This window comes from Mesocricetus auratus, unplaced genomic scaffold (genome assembly GCF_017639785.1).
Source record: "Mesocricetus auratus isolate SY011 unplaced genomic scaffold, BCM_Maur_2.0 Super-Scaffold_100007, whole genome shotgun sequence".
Lineage (NCBI taxonomy): Eukaryota > Metazoa > Chordata > Mammalia > Rodentia > Cricetidae > Mesocricetus > Mesocricetus auratus.
Window position 1 is genome coordinate 74,666,543 of NW_024429191.1, and position 14,262 is coordinate 74,680,804.

A 14,262-nucleotide genomic window follows, 5' to 3' on the forward strand; every position below is an offset into this window, starting at 1 on the left:
ACCAAAGTCACAGACCCCCGGGCCAGAAGAGGGAGTAAGAGGCAGGAGGGGCTTTGGATTAACTGAGAAACTTGGAGGCGCAGAGAGGGGCCCCGGGAGAAGAATGAGAAAGAAGCCAGGTGGGGAGAGGCGGTTCTGTGGAGTGGGGGTCAGGCGGAAAGCTCGCTCAGAGAGAGGGGACGCAGACAGAGGCCAGCCCCGCAGGACTGGGCGGAGGGGCGGCGCCGCGGGGGACGGGCGCAGGGCGGGGCGGCGCTGTCAGTGCAAGTAGCGAGCGGAATGCAGCGGCCGGAGGCCTGGCCACGTCCTCACCCGGGGGAGGGGGCCTCGGCCGCCCAAGCCAGGGGCGCAACGCCGCCCACCCGAGCCACGGAACCGAGGGTACGGATCATGGAGTGCTGGGTCCCGGGGCAGCAGGATTGGGGTGGGGGGGCAGCCGACTTGCCTCGGGCTCCAGGGCTGGGAACTTTGTGCCACCACTACCTAGCCCCGGAGAGGGAGCCCGGGCCCAAAGAGGGGAGAAAAAAGTTCGTCCTGAAGCGCACGGCCGAGGAGGCCTGGCCCGAGTGGAGTGTCGTGGGGCTGAAGTTCTGGGGAACTCACGGCAGTGATAGGGACTGACTGCGGTGGCGGGATTAAGGGTGAGATTCTAGCGGGACGGACGAGGGAGGAGTGGGAGTGGCGCGGTGGTCTGGTTGGGCTCCCTTGCTCCAGGGTGATGGCCGCGCTTCTGGAGCTTGGGGTCGGCTGGACACAAGGAGGCTCGGCGCCGCTGTTCCCCTGGTCCAGGTTCTGTGATACACTCCGACTCTGGCTCTGGAGCAGTCAGTGCATGACAGAACTTGGGCCCGGTAGGACTTTCTGCACCCAGCGGGCACAGAGCCCACGCCTCGGACCTGCCGTGGAACATCTGCTTGGGAGTAGAGTGGGCACCGGAAATAGTCCATGTGGCACAGGGATGGGCTGGAACCAGCTCTGGATTGGGGGCTAGCTGACTCCATAGAGCCCACGATATGGGTCCACTTTGAGTCAGGGGTTTCTTTCCTGTGTCAGTTTCAGGAACCTTCTCTCTACACCATCAAGGCTGTCTTCATCCTAGATAATGATGGGCGAAGGCTGCTGGCTAAGGTAACCCCTCACCACAGAAACCCCGAAGACAGTGCCACATGTCCAAGACAAACGGTCCCCACCCAGCCCATTTATGGCAGAGCAGCCCAGCCTGGATTCTCTAGAAGTCACTCTGTCCTTGCTATGCTTTATCAATCTGATGGCGGGCAGAGAAAGGGGGCCATTCCCTCTGTTTCTGCTCATGTCCTCTAACATGTCTTGTCGTTGTCCTTGACCTAACCGGGCTTGGGAAGGGAAACGCCATCAAAGGGATCAGGGGAGATCCGAGCTGGGACCTAGGAGTCCAAATCCCTAAACTGTAGACAAGGGACCCGAGTGCTTCTGTATTCTAGCGTGGTAAATACAAAGAGTTTGTTAGCATGAGTATTTAGGATTAGGTGGGATTTGGGAGGCCGTATTGTCCTACTCTCTAACTTCACAGATGGAGAAAATGAAGTGCAGAGAAGCTAAGCAGGCTGCCTGAGGTCACAGGGTTAGTGCCATGACACCCAGACTCAGGACTTAGATTTGGGGATTCCGGTGGTTTTCATGGAACTCTCTTTGAGTTGTCTGGCATCCATTTTACATGGCCTGGCTGAGATGAGCTAACACTAAATTTGAAGCTAAGTCCCAGGTAAGGGTGCTTGCCACCAGCCTGACAGCTTGAGTTGGATCCTGAATTCACTATGGAGGAACAAATTCCCTCAGGTTGTCCTTTGATTTCCACACTTGTCCCCAACACACACACACACACACACACACACACACACACACAAACACACAAACACACACACACAAACACACACACACAAACACACACACACACAAACACACACACACACACACACACACACACACACACACTAAAGTGTTTAAGAAAAGGGAAAAAACCCTAAAACTCCTGCCACTGAAGGCCAGGCAGTGTTGCATATATCTTCTTTAATCTCAGCACTCAGGAGGCAGTGACAGGCAGATCTCTGTGAGTTCAAGGTCAGACTGGTCTAGAGAGCAAGTTCCAGGACAGCCTCCAAAGCTACACAAGGAAACCCTGTCTTGGGAAAAAAACAACAACAAAAAAACCAAAACAATCACAATCAATTAATCACTAAATAATATTCCTGCCACTGATACAATTAACTGTAGTAGAAATATAATACTTTTTTGTTTTGTTGTGGACCAGGTTGGGTTTAAACTTGTCTTGCTTCTCCTGCCTCTACATCTTAAGGACTGAGATCATAGGCAAGCATATAACACCACACCCTAACTTTTTTGTTTGTCTGCTTTTTAAGACAGGGTTTCTCTGTGTAGCTCTAACTGTCCTAGAACTCACTCCATGGACCAAGCTAGCCTCAAACTCAGAGATTTGCTGGGGTTAAAGGGCACCACCACAACTAGCCCCCTAGATACTTTTTGTTTGTTTGTTTTGCTTTTTGAAACAGGGACTCAGTCTATAACCAAGGATAGTTTGGAACTTACTGTGTAGCCCAGGCTAGCCTGCAAGTCACTATGATCCCGCCTCAGCCTCTCAAATGCTGAGACTATTTGTGTGAACCATACCTCTTTTTCTTTTCTTTTGAGACAGGGTCTCATGTAGTGAAGGCTGGCCCGGAAATCTTGTTCTTCCTGATTCTTCCTCCCAAGTGTTGGGATTCCAGGCCTATATCACCACACCTGCTACAGCATCTAAATTAGATGTGAATTATGTTTTCATTTTTTTGGAGTTGAAACTTAGTCTTCATAACATTCAAATGAGTTTGTTCACCATGGTAGGACCCACCAGAGAATCTGCTAACTTAATGGCAGAATTAACTACCGAAAATTCACATTTAGAAAATTGAGTGGCAGGGGCTGGAGAGGTGGCTCAGAGGTTAAGAGCACTGGCTGGTCTTCCAGAGGTCCTGAGTTCAATTCCCAGCAACCACATGGTGGCTCACAACCATCTACAATTCAATCTGGTGCCCTCTTCTGTCATGTAGACAGAACACTGTATATGTAATAGATACATAAATCTTAAAAAAATAAAAGAGAACAATTTAAAAAAAAAAGAAAGAAAATTGAGTGGCCACACTGTGCTTTAGCAGATGGGCAGGGTGAATCAGTATTACCAAGCCTCTGGAGCCTCCTAGAAGGTCTTATCCTTGGTTTGGTTGGTTGCTTGATTTTTCTTTTCTTTTCATTCTTCTTCTTCTTTTTTTTTTTTTTTTGGTTTGGTTTTTTGAGACAGGGTTTCTCTGTTCTAGTTTCAGGACAGGCTTTGGAGGCTGTCCTGGAACTAGCTCTTATAGACCAGGCTGGCCTTGAACTCACAGAGATCCACCTACCTCTGCCTCCTGAGTGGTGGAACTAAAGGCATGCACCACCACTGCCCAGCCTATCCTTGTTATATGCTAAGAAATTGAGGACTTCCGGGTGGTGGAAGCCTACACCTTTAATTCTAGCACTCAGGAGGCAGAGGCAGGCAGATCCCTTGAGTTCAAGGCCAGCCTGGTCAACAGAGTAAGCTCCAGGATAACCAAGACTACAAAGAGAAACCCTGGCCCAGCGTTGGTGGCGCACGCCTTTAATCCCAGCACTCGGGAGGCAGAGGCAGGTGGATCTCTGTGAGTTCGAGGCCAGCCTGGTCTACAAGAGCTAGTTCCAGGACAGCCTCCAAAGCCACAGAGAAACCCTGCCTCAAAAGAGAGAGAGAGAGAGAGAGAGAGAGAGAGAGAGAGAGAGAGAGAGAGAGAGAGAGAGAGAGAGAGAGAGAGAGCCTGTCTGGAAAAACAAAAAGCAAAAAAAATTGAGGATGATCTGGGCAGCGGTAGCACATGCCTCTAAACCAACACTCAGGAGGCAGAGTGAGTTCAAAGCCAGTCTGGTCTACAGAGCCAGTTCCAGGAGAGCCAGGACTACACAGAGGAAAGGTCTCAAAAAACAACAAAACAAAACAAAACTCTCAAAAACAAAAAACACACCAAAAAAACCTAAACATTTAAAAAGAAAGAAAGAAATTGGGCTAGCCTGGTCTACATATAGCAGGCCAGCTAGGTGGCACAGTTAGACCCTATTTCAAAAATAAAATAAAATAATTGAGACAGAGGCTTAAGAATGTAGGTTAGCGGCAAAGCACTTACTTGCCTATCATGCATAATACCCTGGGTTCCATCCCCAGACCTGGAGAAAAGGAGAGAAGGAAGGGAAGGAGGGAGGAAGGATTGGGAGAGAGAACACTAGCTGGGACTCAGCTCAGTGGTAGAATACTTAGCTAGCCATGTGTGAAGCGCTGGTTTGCAATCCAGCGCTGCTGGAAGGAAGGAAACACAGGAGAAAGGAAGAAAAAGAAGGATGGAGGGGGCTGGAGAGATGGCTCAGAGGTAAAGAGCACTGACTGTTCTTCCAGAGGTCCCGAGTTCAATTCCCACCAATCACTTGGTGGCTCACAGACATATGTAATGAGATCTGGTGCCCTTTTCTGGCCTGCAGGCATGCATAATAAATAAATCTTAAAAAAAAAAAAAAAAGAGGAAGGAGGGAGAGAAAGAGAAGGAGGAAAGGGAGAGAGGAAGAAAACCAGATGAGGACCCCAAAGGCAGCCCCGATATCTCCGTACTTCGATTGTCTTTGCTTGGAATTTGTTGATGGGGACCTGGCAGCAGGCAGGGCCTGGAGGGAGGTGACCAGGAGGCACAGCCTCACAGTCCCTGCTAGCCCCCTCCCAAGGCTGGAGCTGGCTCCGGGCAATACCTTCTCCTTCTCCTTCTCACAGTATTATGACGACACGTTTCCCTCCATGAAGGAGCAGATGGTTTTCGAGAAAAATGTCTTCAACAAGACCAGCCGAGCTGAAAGTAACGCCTGCCCTTCCTCCCCTGCGCCTCTCAGATGACTGACCACTGCTGGCTGGCTGTCATCTTCCCCATCTGGGCACATCTGTCCTTGCTGGCCTTGCACGCCCACAGGCCATCCCTCCTCCTCTGAGGCCCTTTGTCTGCTCCTCCGCAGCTGCCTTCCCCCCCTTTTTCATTCACCCCGGAACCTTCACTCCCCATCACTCTCAACCCTGCCCCTCCTCTCTGTTGCGGAGGCCAACTGTGCTGTGTGCCCCCTACACACACTTGGATCTGGTCCCAGGGCATTGCATGGGATGGAGGGTCCAAGGAGGTCAGCTGTAGGCTGAGTCTGTTGACCCCTCAAGAGGGGGCCCTCTCAACACATAGCACTTGGGATGGGCCTAAGGACACAGTTTGCCTCCCAGTAGTCATGGTCTGACTAGAGTTCCTTGGGAAAGGAAGTAGGAAACAAAGAGGCATGGGGAGACCAGGCTAGCCCCAGGCTGGGGTGGAGTTATGCTGATTTGAAAGCCCTCCTGTTTCTAGGTGAGATCGCATTTTTAGGGGGCATGACCATTGTCTACAAGAGCAGCATTGACCTCCTCCTGTATGTGGTGGGCTCCTCCTCGGAGAACGAGGTAAATTTAGGAGGTTGGGTGACAAGGAGAGTCTGTCCTGGGGTGGAGGTGGGTTCGGGGTGTTCACTGTTGCTATCCTTCCTTTGGGGGAGAGGGCAGCCAGACTAGGTCTCTCTGCAACTGTGCACACCCATAATGGCCCTTAGGTGCCTTGGGAACTAGAAATGTAATCATCACACCTTCTGTAGGGAGTTGTTAGTTCTTCCTAAGCATATCTAGAGGAGACACCCAGTGTGTCCTCCAGGGGAGCACTGCAGTGTCCCCCAGGCCAAACCTTGGGAAGTGCTGCTAGCCTCCAGCCAAGCCCTCTCTGAGGAGGGAGTGCTCCCACCTGGTCCACACAGGAGCTCAGAGGCCTGCTGTGGGTCTCTCAGCTTCCAGCTTCAGCTCTCTTCTCTTCCTCCTCCCCCACCTCCTCCTCAGCTGATGCTCATGTCTGTTCTTGCCTGCCTGTTCGACTCTCTCAGCCACATCTTAAGGTAAGTGAGACCTTCTGCACTCCAGGGCCACTGCCCCAGGCCTTTCCCTTTGTCCCAGAGGCAAGGCTCTTCCGCCCTGCAGTCCTCCTGGGATCTCTGCAAGGCCCCTGACTTCCATGCAGCCACAAGTAGAGCCATGCCCGTGGTCAGATATCAAATCTCAAGACACAGAGTTGCTAGAGGTCACAGTATGCAAATCCACACAAATTCCAAACTAAGGGAGAGCAGGGAGAGAGGGAGAGGAAGGTCTTATTACCCAGCCTACACTGGCTTCCCACTCAGTCCTCTTTCCTTGGTCCCCGGAGTGCTGGAATTACAGGTGTGTGCCCCGCTGTAAACAGTGTTTTTAACTTTAAACTCAGAGTTGGTTTTCCCTGCATCCCCAATCAGTATTGATACCTACACCAGGAACATGGACCTGTGAAAGGGTCATTCACAGGGGTCGCATGTATCCTGCATATCAGATGTTTACATTATGATTCATAACAGTAGCAAAACTGCAGTTAACAAGTAACAACAAAAATGTTTGGGAGTTACCACAACATGAGGAACTGTATATAAGGGTGGCAGCATTAGGAAGGTTGACAAACTGGGCAAACCAACCTAGGATGACCCTAGCCTGCTCTGTGCTCATTAGCCCCTGGCATTGGCTCTGCTCCCCACTGCCTTGCACTCTCCTGCCCAGGCCTTGTTGGGAAGGGGTATTGGGAAGAGAGGCGCTGGCTGCCTCACTTAGAGGAGTCATGGTTCCTCTCAGCCACCCGGAGGCTCAGGCTCTTGTGTCTGCCCACAGGAAGAACGTGGAGAAACGCTGGTTGCTGGAGAACATGGATGGAGCCTTCTTGGTGCTGGATGAGATTGTAGATGGCGGGTGAGGAGGGGATAGAGAGGAGAGACTTTGAGGGTGCTCAGAATGACCTTGTCATAGTGGTCACCTCTCTGGCCAACTCGTCCTCCCTTCTCCCACGAATTCCTACTAGGCCCCCAACCTTATTCCTTTATCATTTCTAGCTTAGCAAGCCAAACGGAAAGGTAGCCTGACAGCCACCTACAGAAGGCAACTATATAGATCTAGTTTGGGGAAATCCAGGTTGATCTTCAGTGCTAAGGAGGAATAGAGACACCTGTCCTTTTCTGAGGACCTCAGCCAGAGCATCCCCTCCGATGCCAGCTGGATACACGTGATACTGACTCTCCTTGAGTCCTCTTTTCCTGTCACTAAAACGGGGATAAAAGGACGCTATCACACAGGATGGCAAGAGTCATACAAAATTATGTGTATAAAGCCCATAGTTCTCATTGACAATTTGGGGATTTTTTTTTAATCTTTTTCATTAGTAAATATTGCCTCTCATTAGTATGCCAGCAGACTCCTGGATGGTTGGGAGCCTTTATGAGAAAAGTTGGTTAGTAGAATTCCTTGAAGAGGGGACAATAATCAGGGAAGAACAAAGTTCTGACTCTGGGACAAATGATAGCAGAAGCTTCCCTCCCCTTGCTCTCTTGTCTCAGAGACGGAGGTGCTGGGATTACAGCCACTTTGAAACATCTGCCCATTTTACAGAGGAGGAAACAGGCTCAGAGATTCTAGTAACTCATCCGAGGTCACACACCTTGGCAGGGCCAAGATCTAAAACCATGTGCAGGAGAGGCTGTGCTCTTCCCATGGATTGCACCATCCAACCTGAGAGCAGGGGCCTCCGGGAGGTGGGGTGCTGCGAATGCCTCACCGCTCCTTCTGGTTTTTGTTTTGTTTTTCCTGAGACAGGGTTTCTCTGTGTAGCCTAGGCTGTCCTGGAACTAGCTCTGTAATTCAGGCTGGCCTCAAACTCACAAAGATTCACCTGCCTCTGCCTCCCGAGTGCTGGGATTAAGGGTGTTGCACCACCACCACCAGCTCTCCTGTTCTTTTTGTTTGTTTGTTTGTTTTTTGTTTTTTTCGAGACAGGGTTTCTCTGTATTGTTTTGGAGCCTGTCCTGGAACTCACTCTGTAGACCAGGCTGGTCTCGAACTCACAGAGATCCGCCTGCCTCTGCCTCCCAAGTGCTGGGATTAAAGGCATGCGCCACCAACGCCCTGCTCTCCTGTTCTATTAACTGCCTGCTATTGCCTGGTGTTGTACCGATGGCTGGATTCTAAATGTGAGAAGACCTAGCCCCTCCTCACAGCGTCTCCTCTGTTCGACAGGGCTGTCCTGATTTCAGTTGTTTTTTTGTTTTTTCATTTATTATTGTTATTATTATTATTAATCTTTGATCTCTGTGTGTGGCACAGCATTGAGTCTGGGTGGGGGTCAGAGGCCAGCTGCTCACCTCACTTCTCTCCTTCTACATGTGGGCTCTGGGGATGGAGCTCGGGCTGTCAGGTTTGGTGGCAGGCTGCACCTTTAACTGCTGTGCTGTGTCACAAAGCCCCTAGTTGAGTATTCACCCAGAGGGGATCATGAAGGTGGACTGTGCTATAAAGCGCAGAGGGAGCAAAGACGAGAGTCCCCCATGGAGAGGGACTGGTAGGTGTGACACCAGGACCACTTGTGGGAAGGTTCCCCGAAGGAGGGACACTACAGGATATCTTAAAAATCAGAAAGTGGCTTGTTGGAGGGAGCTCACATCACCAAGCCAGGCCAAAATTTTCTCTCATCTTGTAGTGTGATTCTGGAGAGTGACCCCCAGCAAGTGATCCAGAAAGTGAATTTTAGGGTAAGCCTTTCTGTACCCCACCCCTATCTTTTCCAGGCTGCCTTTCCCTCGCCTTGTCCTTCCTGGGCACCAGGCTGTCAGGGCTCAGATGGTGGGAGTCCTGTCACTCAGGCTTCACATTGACAGGCAGTTACTGGTGGCAGCTTGGGGGGAGGTGTCTGTTGCTAAAAGGAAAGCTTCCAGTTCATTCCCCATAAAAAATGAAATAAAACAAACAGCTCCTCCCCATCCTCCAGTGAGAAGCTTGGATGGAGCAATAACTAACTGCATGGTCAAAACGACCGCAGGAGGCAGCCTAGGGGACTGTGATGGACCCTTCTGCTCTGGTTTGGCTTTTCCATGCCTGCAGCATGGGTGATACCTTTCCCCAACTTTTGTTCCTTTTCCAGCCTCCCTCAGTTTCACTAAGGGGGCAGCTCAGTGGTAGAACACTTGGCTAGCATGTGTGAGACACTAGGTTTTTTTTTTTCTGTTTCAATTTATTTATTTGTTGGTTGGTTGGTTTGGTTTTTCGAGATAGGGTTTGTCTGTGTAGCTTTGGAGCCTGTCCAGGGAGCCTCTTTGTAGACCAGGCTGGCCTTGAACTTAGAGATCTACCTGCCTCTGCCTCCCCAGTGCTGGGATTAAAGGCATGTGCCGGCATGGCCACTCGAGACTCTAGGTATAATCCCCAGCAATGGAAGATGAGTTACCAAAGGTCTTGGCTTCCAGATGACAGACTGCTGGGCCTCTGTCTGCTAAGCAGAGGCAGGGGTGCCATTCTGGTTTTTTTTTTTTTTTTTTGTTTTGTTTTGTTTTTTCGAGACAGGGTTTCTCTGTATTGTTTTGGAGGCTGTCCTGGAACTCGCTCTGTAGACCAGGCTGGCCTCGAACTCACAAGATCCGCCTGCCTCTGCCTCCGGAGTGCTGGGATTAAAGGCGTGCGCCACCAACGCCCGAGGGGTGCCATTCTGGGTCATGCTAACTACTGCACCCCTCACCCTGCAAGCTGTCACCTCTCTGACTTAGCAACAACTCTTTCCTGACTGTGATTCTCCTTCCCCACAGACTGATGACACTGGCCTAACAGAACAGAGTGTGGCCCAGGTAAGCCCCAAGCATCTGCCTTGTCCAGAAACAGGCCAGAGGACACAGAGAGCCCAGGGCTCCAGGGGAGACAGAGTTAAGAAACCAGAGGTGTGGGATAGAAGGGATGAGAGCTGGTGAGCGTGTGTCTGTGTGTGTGTGTGTGTGTGTGAGAGAGAGAGAGTGTGTGCGTGCATGTGTGTGTGAGAGAGTGTGTGTGAGAGTGTGAGAGAGTGTGTGAGAGTGTGTGTGCATGTGTGTGAGAGAGTGTGTGTGAGAGAGTGTGTGTGTGAGAGAGTGAGTATGTGTGTGAGAGAGAAAGAGAGAGAGTGTGTGTGTGTGTGAGAGAGAGAGACAGACAGAGAGACAGACAGAGAGAGAGAGTGTGTGTGTGTGTGTGTGTCAACTAGCTCTATAGACCAGGCTGGCCTCCAACTCACAGAGCTCTGCCTCTGTATCCTGAGGACTTTGTAAAAGGGATGAGTGGACAAATTACCGCCTGCTCACCTCATCTCCTACCCTCAGCTAGCTACCCTGATGATGCCTGGGTTACTTGTTACCCAAAGCAATGTGGAGGCCCAGATCCCTCATATTTCCTTCAACCTGGACAGGATGCCATGGGGGAGTTTGTCTGCAGCTCTAACCCTCACCACTCAGGGGCCATGCTGGCATTGTTAAGGGCTTTATTACTCAGCGGTAGATTCTGACTTTCCACACTCGTCACTTCTGCCCTTAGTAGCTGGACTGTTGAAAAGGAGCCGACCACACACCTTGCACAACCCTATCTGGGTTGCATGCATAATGTGATGGCATTGTGTGTGTGTGTGTATGTGTGTGTGTGTGTGTGTGTGTGTGTGTGTGTCCTGGTTACTCTTCACAGACTGGGTCACCAGTCTCACAGACTTCCTGCTAGTCTGTCCATCTGTCCATTTGCTCAGACTTACTGTGTCCAAGGGGCTTCATTGTCTGACGTAAACTGGTCCTAATGTGGCGTGGCAGCCCTGCAGAGATGGGCTGTGCCATCAGTGTGGAGCGCCAAGAGTGACACCCATTATCCGCACTACTGTCATCGCCCCATCTGCCCTCTGGTTCCCCATGCTCTGCTGGGAAAGAGTGTGCTTGCATGGTGGCTTTCGGGGTGGAAGGAGGTTGGAAGAGCCTGGCCTAGTCTCAGCACTTGGGGCCTGAGGATCTCAAATTCAAGGCCAGCCTGAGCTACATACACGGTGAGTTCCAGGCTAGCCAGAGATATAACATGAGACTTTATCTAACAATAAAGTAAAATAAACCAGGCTGGGTGTGGTGGCACACACCTATCATTCCAGCACTTAGGAGGTGGAGGCAGGATGATCAGGGGTTCAAAGCCTTGTCAAGGTTGAGGCCAGAGTGATCCACACGAGACCCTGTCTTAAAAATACGAAAATAAATAAGTAGTCCATTGAGATGTCTTGGCAAGTAAAGGCACTTTCCTAGAAGCCTGATGAGCAGAGTTTGATTGCTAAGATAGAGAACGGACTCACCACAAGGTGTTCGCTGGCCTCCACATAAACACACTGAAGTAAATAAGTGAAAGAAACATTAAGCATTGTAAAAGGTGGGGTGTTGATGAACAGAGCGGATAGAACACAAGTTGGGGAGAGCTAAAGAGATGGCTCAGTGGTTAAGAGCACTTGCTGCTCTTACAGAGGACCCGGGTTCAATTCCAGGCATAAACATGGTGGCCCAGCCATTTACAACTCTAGTTCTGGGGAGGCTGGTGCTGTCTTCTGGCCTCTGCAGGCCCCCGGGCACACATATGGTACACAGAACATATATAGGCAAAACACACACACACACACATACAATTTTTTTTGAAGACAGGGTTTCAGACCAGGCTTGTCTTGAATTCACAGAAATCCACCTGCCTCTGCCTCCTGAATGCTGGAATTAAAGGTGTGTACCACCACCACCTCCTGGCAACACACATACAAATTTTAAAAATTAAAGAAGAATAGCATAAGTTGGGACTGGTGATATAGAGTGCTTGCTCAACATGTGCAAAGCCTCAGGTGATTTCCCGCACTGCATAGTTCATTTGTGCTGGTGCATGCTTGTAATTCCAGTGTTTCAGATTTGGATCAAAGAACAAGACCTGGCATGGTGATCCATGCCTTTACTCACTGTGGAAGCAGAGGCAGGTGGATCTCTAAATTCAAGGCCATCCTGGTCTACACAGTGAGTTCCAGGACAACCAGGACTGTTGTACAAAGAAACCCTGTGTGAAGAAAAATAAATAAATAAAGAACTAGATGAACCAGTTCATGGACGGAAAGAGCCTAGAACATTAAGTCATACATTCTCAGGAAACATTATTCCTAATTTTCTAAATGAACAAAGAATGAAGACTGGTAAGGTCTTGCTATGTAGCCCAGGCTGGCCTTGAACTTGTCATCCTCCTGCCTCATACTCCCAGGAGCTGAAATTACAGGCATCACACCCATGTGTTAGTGAAAGTCTTAAATAAAAATGAAGCTTATAGTAGTGACCATAAAATGAGATGTGGAGAAAGGGTTCCCTAGGAGAGATGGGGGAGTTCACTGTCCCCGGGAAGGAGGGGGGTGCAGGAGGAAGGGACATGGGTAGTATGGGCTGCACGTGTGGGGGAGAGAGAGGGAGTTCATGCCTCGAAGTGATCTTGGTACGGATATGGGCATACGCTGGACTGAGGTGTTTTTTTCTTGGCTGTAGGCACCCACACATCCACAGCTGTTGCCCCATCAGCACAAGATGGGGTTCTGGGAACACAACCCAATAAAGGCCAGAATCAGGGGTTTGTTAAGTGCCGAGTACCTGAGCACCGGCAGGGTTGAGGCTGAGCCCAGCCCCTGCCTAGGGATGGCACTGTAAGGAGGAACTTCTGGCATTGATCGGGGAATTCAGGGGGCGCTGCCACACCCGCACGTGGGCAGGCCTGGGCAGCAGCGAGCAGAGGTTTGCCTGCGGCTCGCTGGGCTCGCCTGGTCTCGTTTAAACTAAGTAGAGGCAGGCTGCCGCCACCTAGTGATCGAGCCTGGAGAGGCGCCCTCAGGTCTCAGGGACCTCCACTAAAACCATCATTGATTGACATTCTCCTCAACTATTTCTCCCACCATCCTACCCTTCCCCCAGGTTCTTCAGTCAGCCAAGGAACAAATTAAGTGGTCATTACTGAAATGAAGACCTTGGAGTAGAGACTCCTTCTCCAGAGAACCTTTTCCCAGTCTCTGCAAAATCCCCGAGACCTCAAGGGGCAGGAGAGATCTCTCTGCCTCCTCAGGCCTCTCCCAGAACTGATCCCTGAGGTCTCCTGCCAGGGATTCTGAGAAGCAAAAGTTTGGTCCCAGCTCTGTTAACCCTGCTCAGCACCCTGGCCTGCTCGTGGGGCCATGGGAACAAGCAAAGATTCCTTCCCTCCGACCTCGGTCTTTCTCAGCCCCAAGCCTTAATAAACTTTCATTTCTTGCCAAAGATCTCCTTCCTTGGCTTTGTGTGTGTATGTGCGTGCGTGCGTGTAGTGTGTGTGTGTGCATGTGCGTGCGCGCGCGTGTGTGTGCGTGTGCATGTGCGAGTGTGCGTGTGTGCTCAGAAGAGGGTTTCCACAGTGTTTCTTTGCGGGTTTTCCGTGCTCCCGGGTGAGCTATACCTGTGAATGGGGTCGTCGGGGTGGGTCGAGGGAAAGGGAAGTATTTAGGACAGGGAGGGGTACAACGCTGATAGCTTGGGGTTCCATGTGTGGTTGAGAGACTGGACAGGACGGTGTGGTGCGGTATTAGTGACAGGAATAATATAATAGTCTTCCAGGAAAGCGGGGTGAAGATGGTACCCCCGTTTTGTGTGTGCAGTACACACAGGAAGGCTCCACTAGGGATTCCTTGAGTCATTTTTTCCATTACCAGCTTCCAGAAAGGAAGCCAGAGTCAGACTTACTTTGACAAAGTGAGGAACAGTTTGGTTATTTTTCTTGGCGTGCCTGAGACCGCGGAATTCTGTCTTGGCATATGTCCTGGGCACTAGAGCCCTATAAAGTTACTGGTTCTGTCTGGATCCTGGGGGCGAGGAGGAGGCACTGACTTCTGCCCACTGCGCGTGTATCCAGAGCATCTGTATACCTCTGAGGCTGCAAAGGATCGGGGCTCCAGAGAGGCCACAGAGGAGATTCACAGGGACAAACCTCAAGGATGGAAATGAACAAACTTCCTGAGCATCCTGACCCTCTTGCTTATCCTAGTCCCAGTCTCTGCACTTTCTCCCGGTCTTTCTCTGACCCGTATGCTTTCCGCATCTCCACGTCACCAACTTTTCTACGGCAGCGCAAGGGGAGTCGTCGTCTTCGCTGGCTCCCATGCCCCGCCCCAGCCCCCGCCCCTCACAGGAGCAAAGCGCAGCAGGAAGCTCCGCCCCCGCACAACATCCGTGGTCCTACAGCGCCACCTGGAGGGAAGG

The 14,262-nt window shown here is 50.9% G+C and overlaps 1 protein-coding gene across 2 annotated transcripts; it reads left to right on the forward strand.

Moving 5' to 3' along the window:
- Positions 1-228: 228 nt before the first annotated feature.
- Copz2 (COPI coat complex subunit zeta 2) lies at positions 229-13,287 on the forward strand. Of its 2 annotated transcripts, XM_040749576.1 has the most exons (9): positions 229-381; positions 1,054-1,128; positions 4,856-4,937; positions 5,466-5,557; positions 5,981-6,036; positions 6,830-6,907; positions 8,685-8,736; positions 9,784-9,822; positions 12,949-13,287. In XM_040749576.1, the coding sequence occupies exons 1-9, from the start codon at positions 280-282 to the stop codon at positions 12,994-12,996; spliced, it is 624 nt and encodes a 207-aa protein (XP_040605510.1). In that variant the 5' UTR covers positions 229-279; the 3' UTR covers positions 12,997-13,287. The 2 variants fall into 2 exon arrangements, with proteins under 2 accessions (XP_040605510.1, XP_040605511.1); XM_040749577.1 differs by lacking the exon at positions 8,685-8,736.
- The last annotated feature ends 975 nt before the right edge of the window (positions 13,288-14,262 follow it).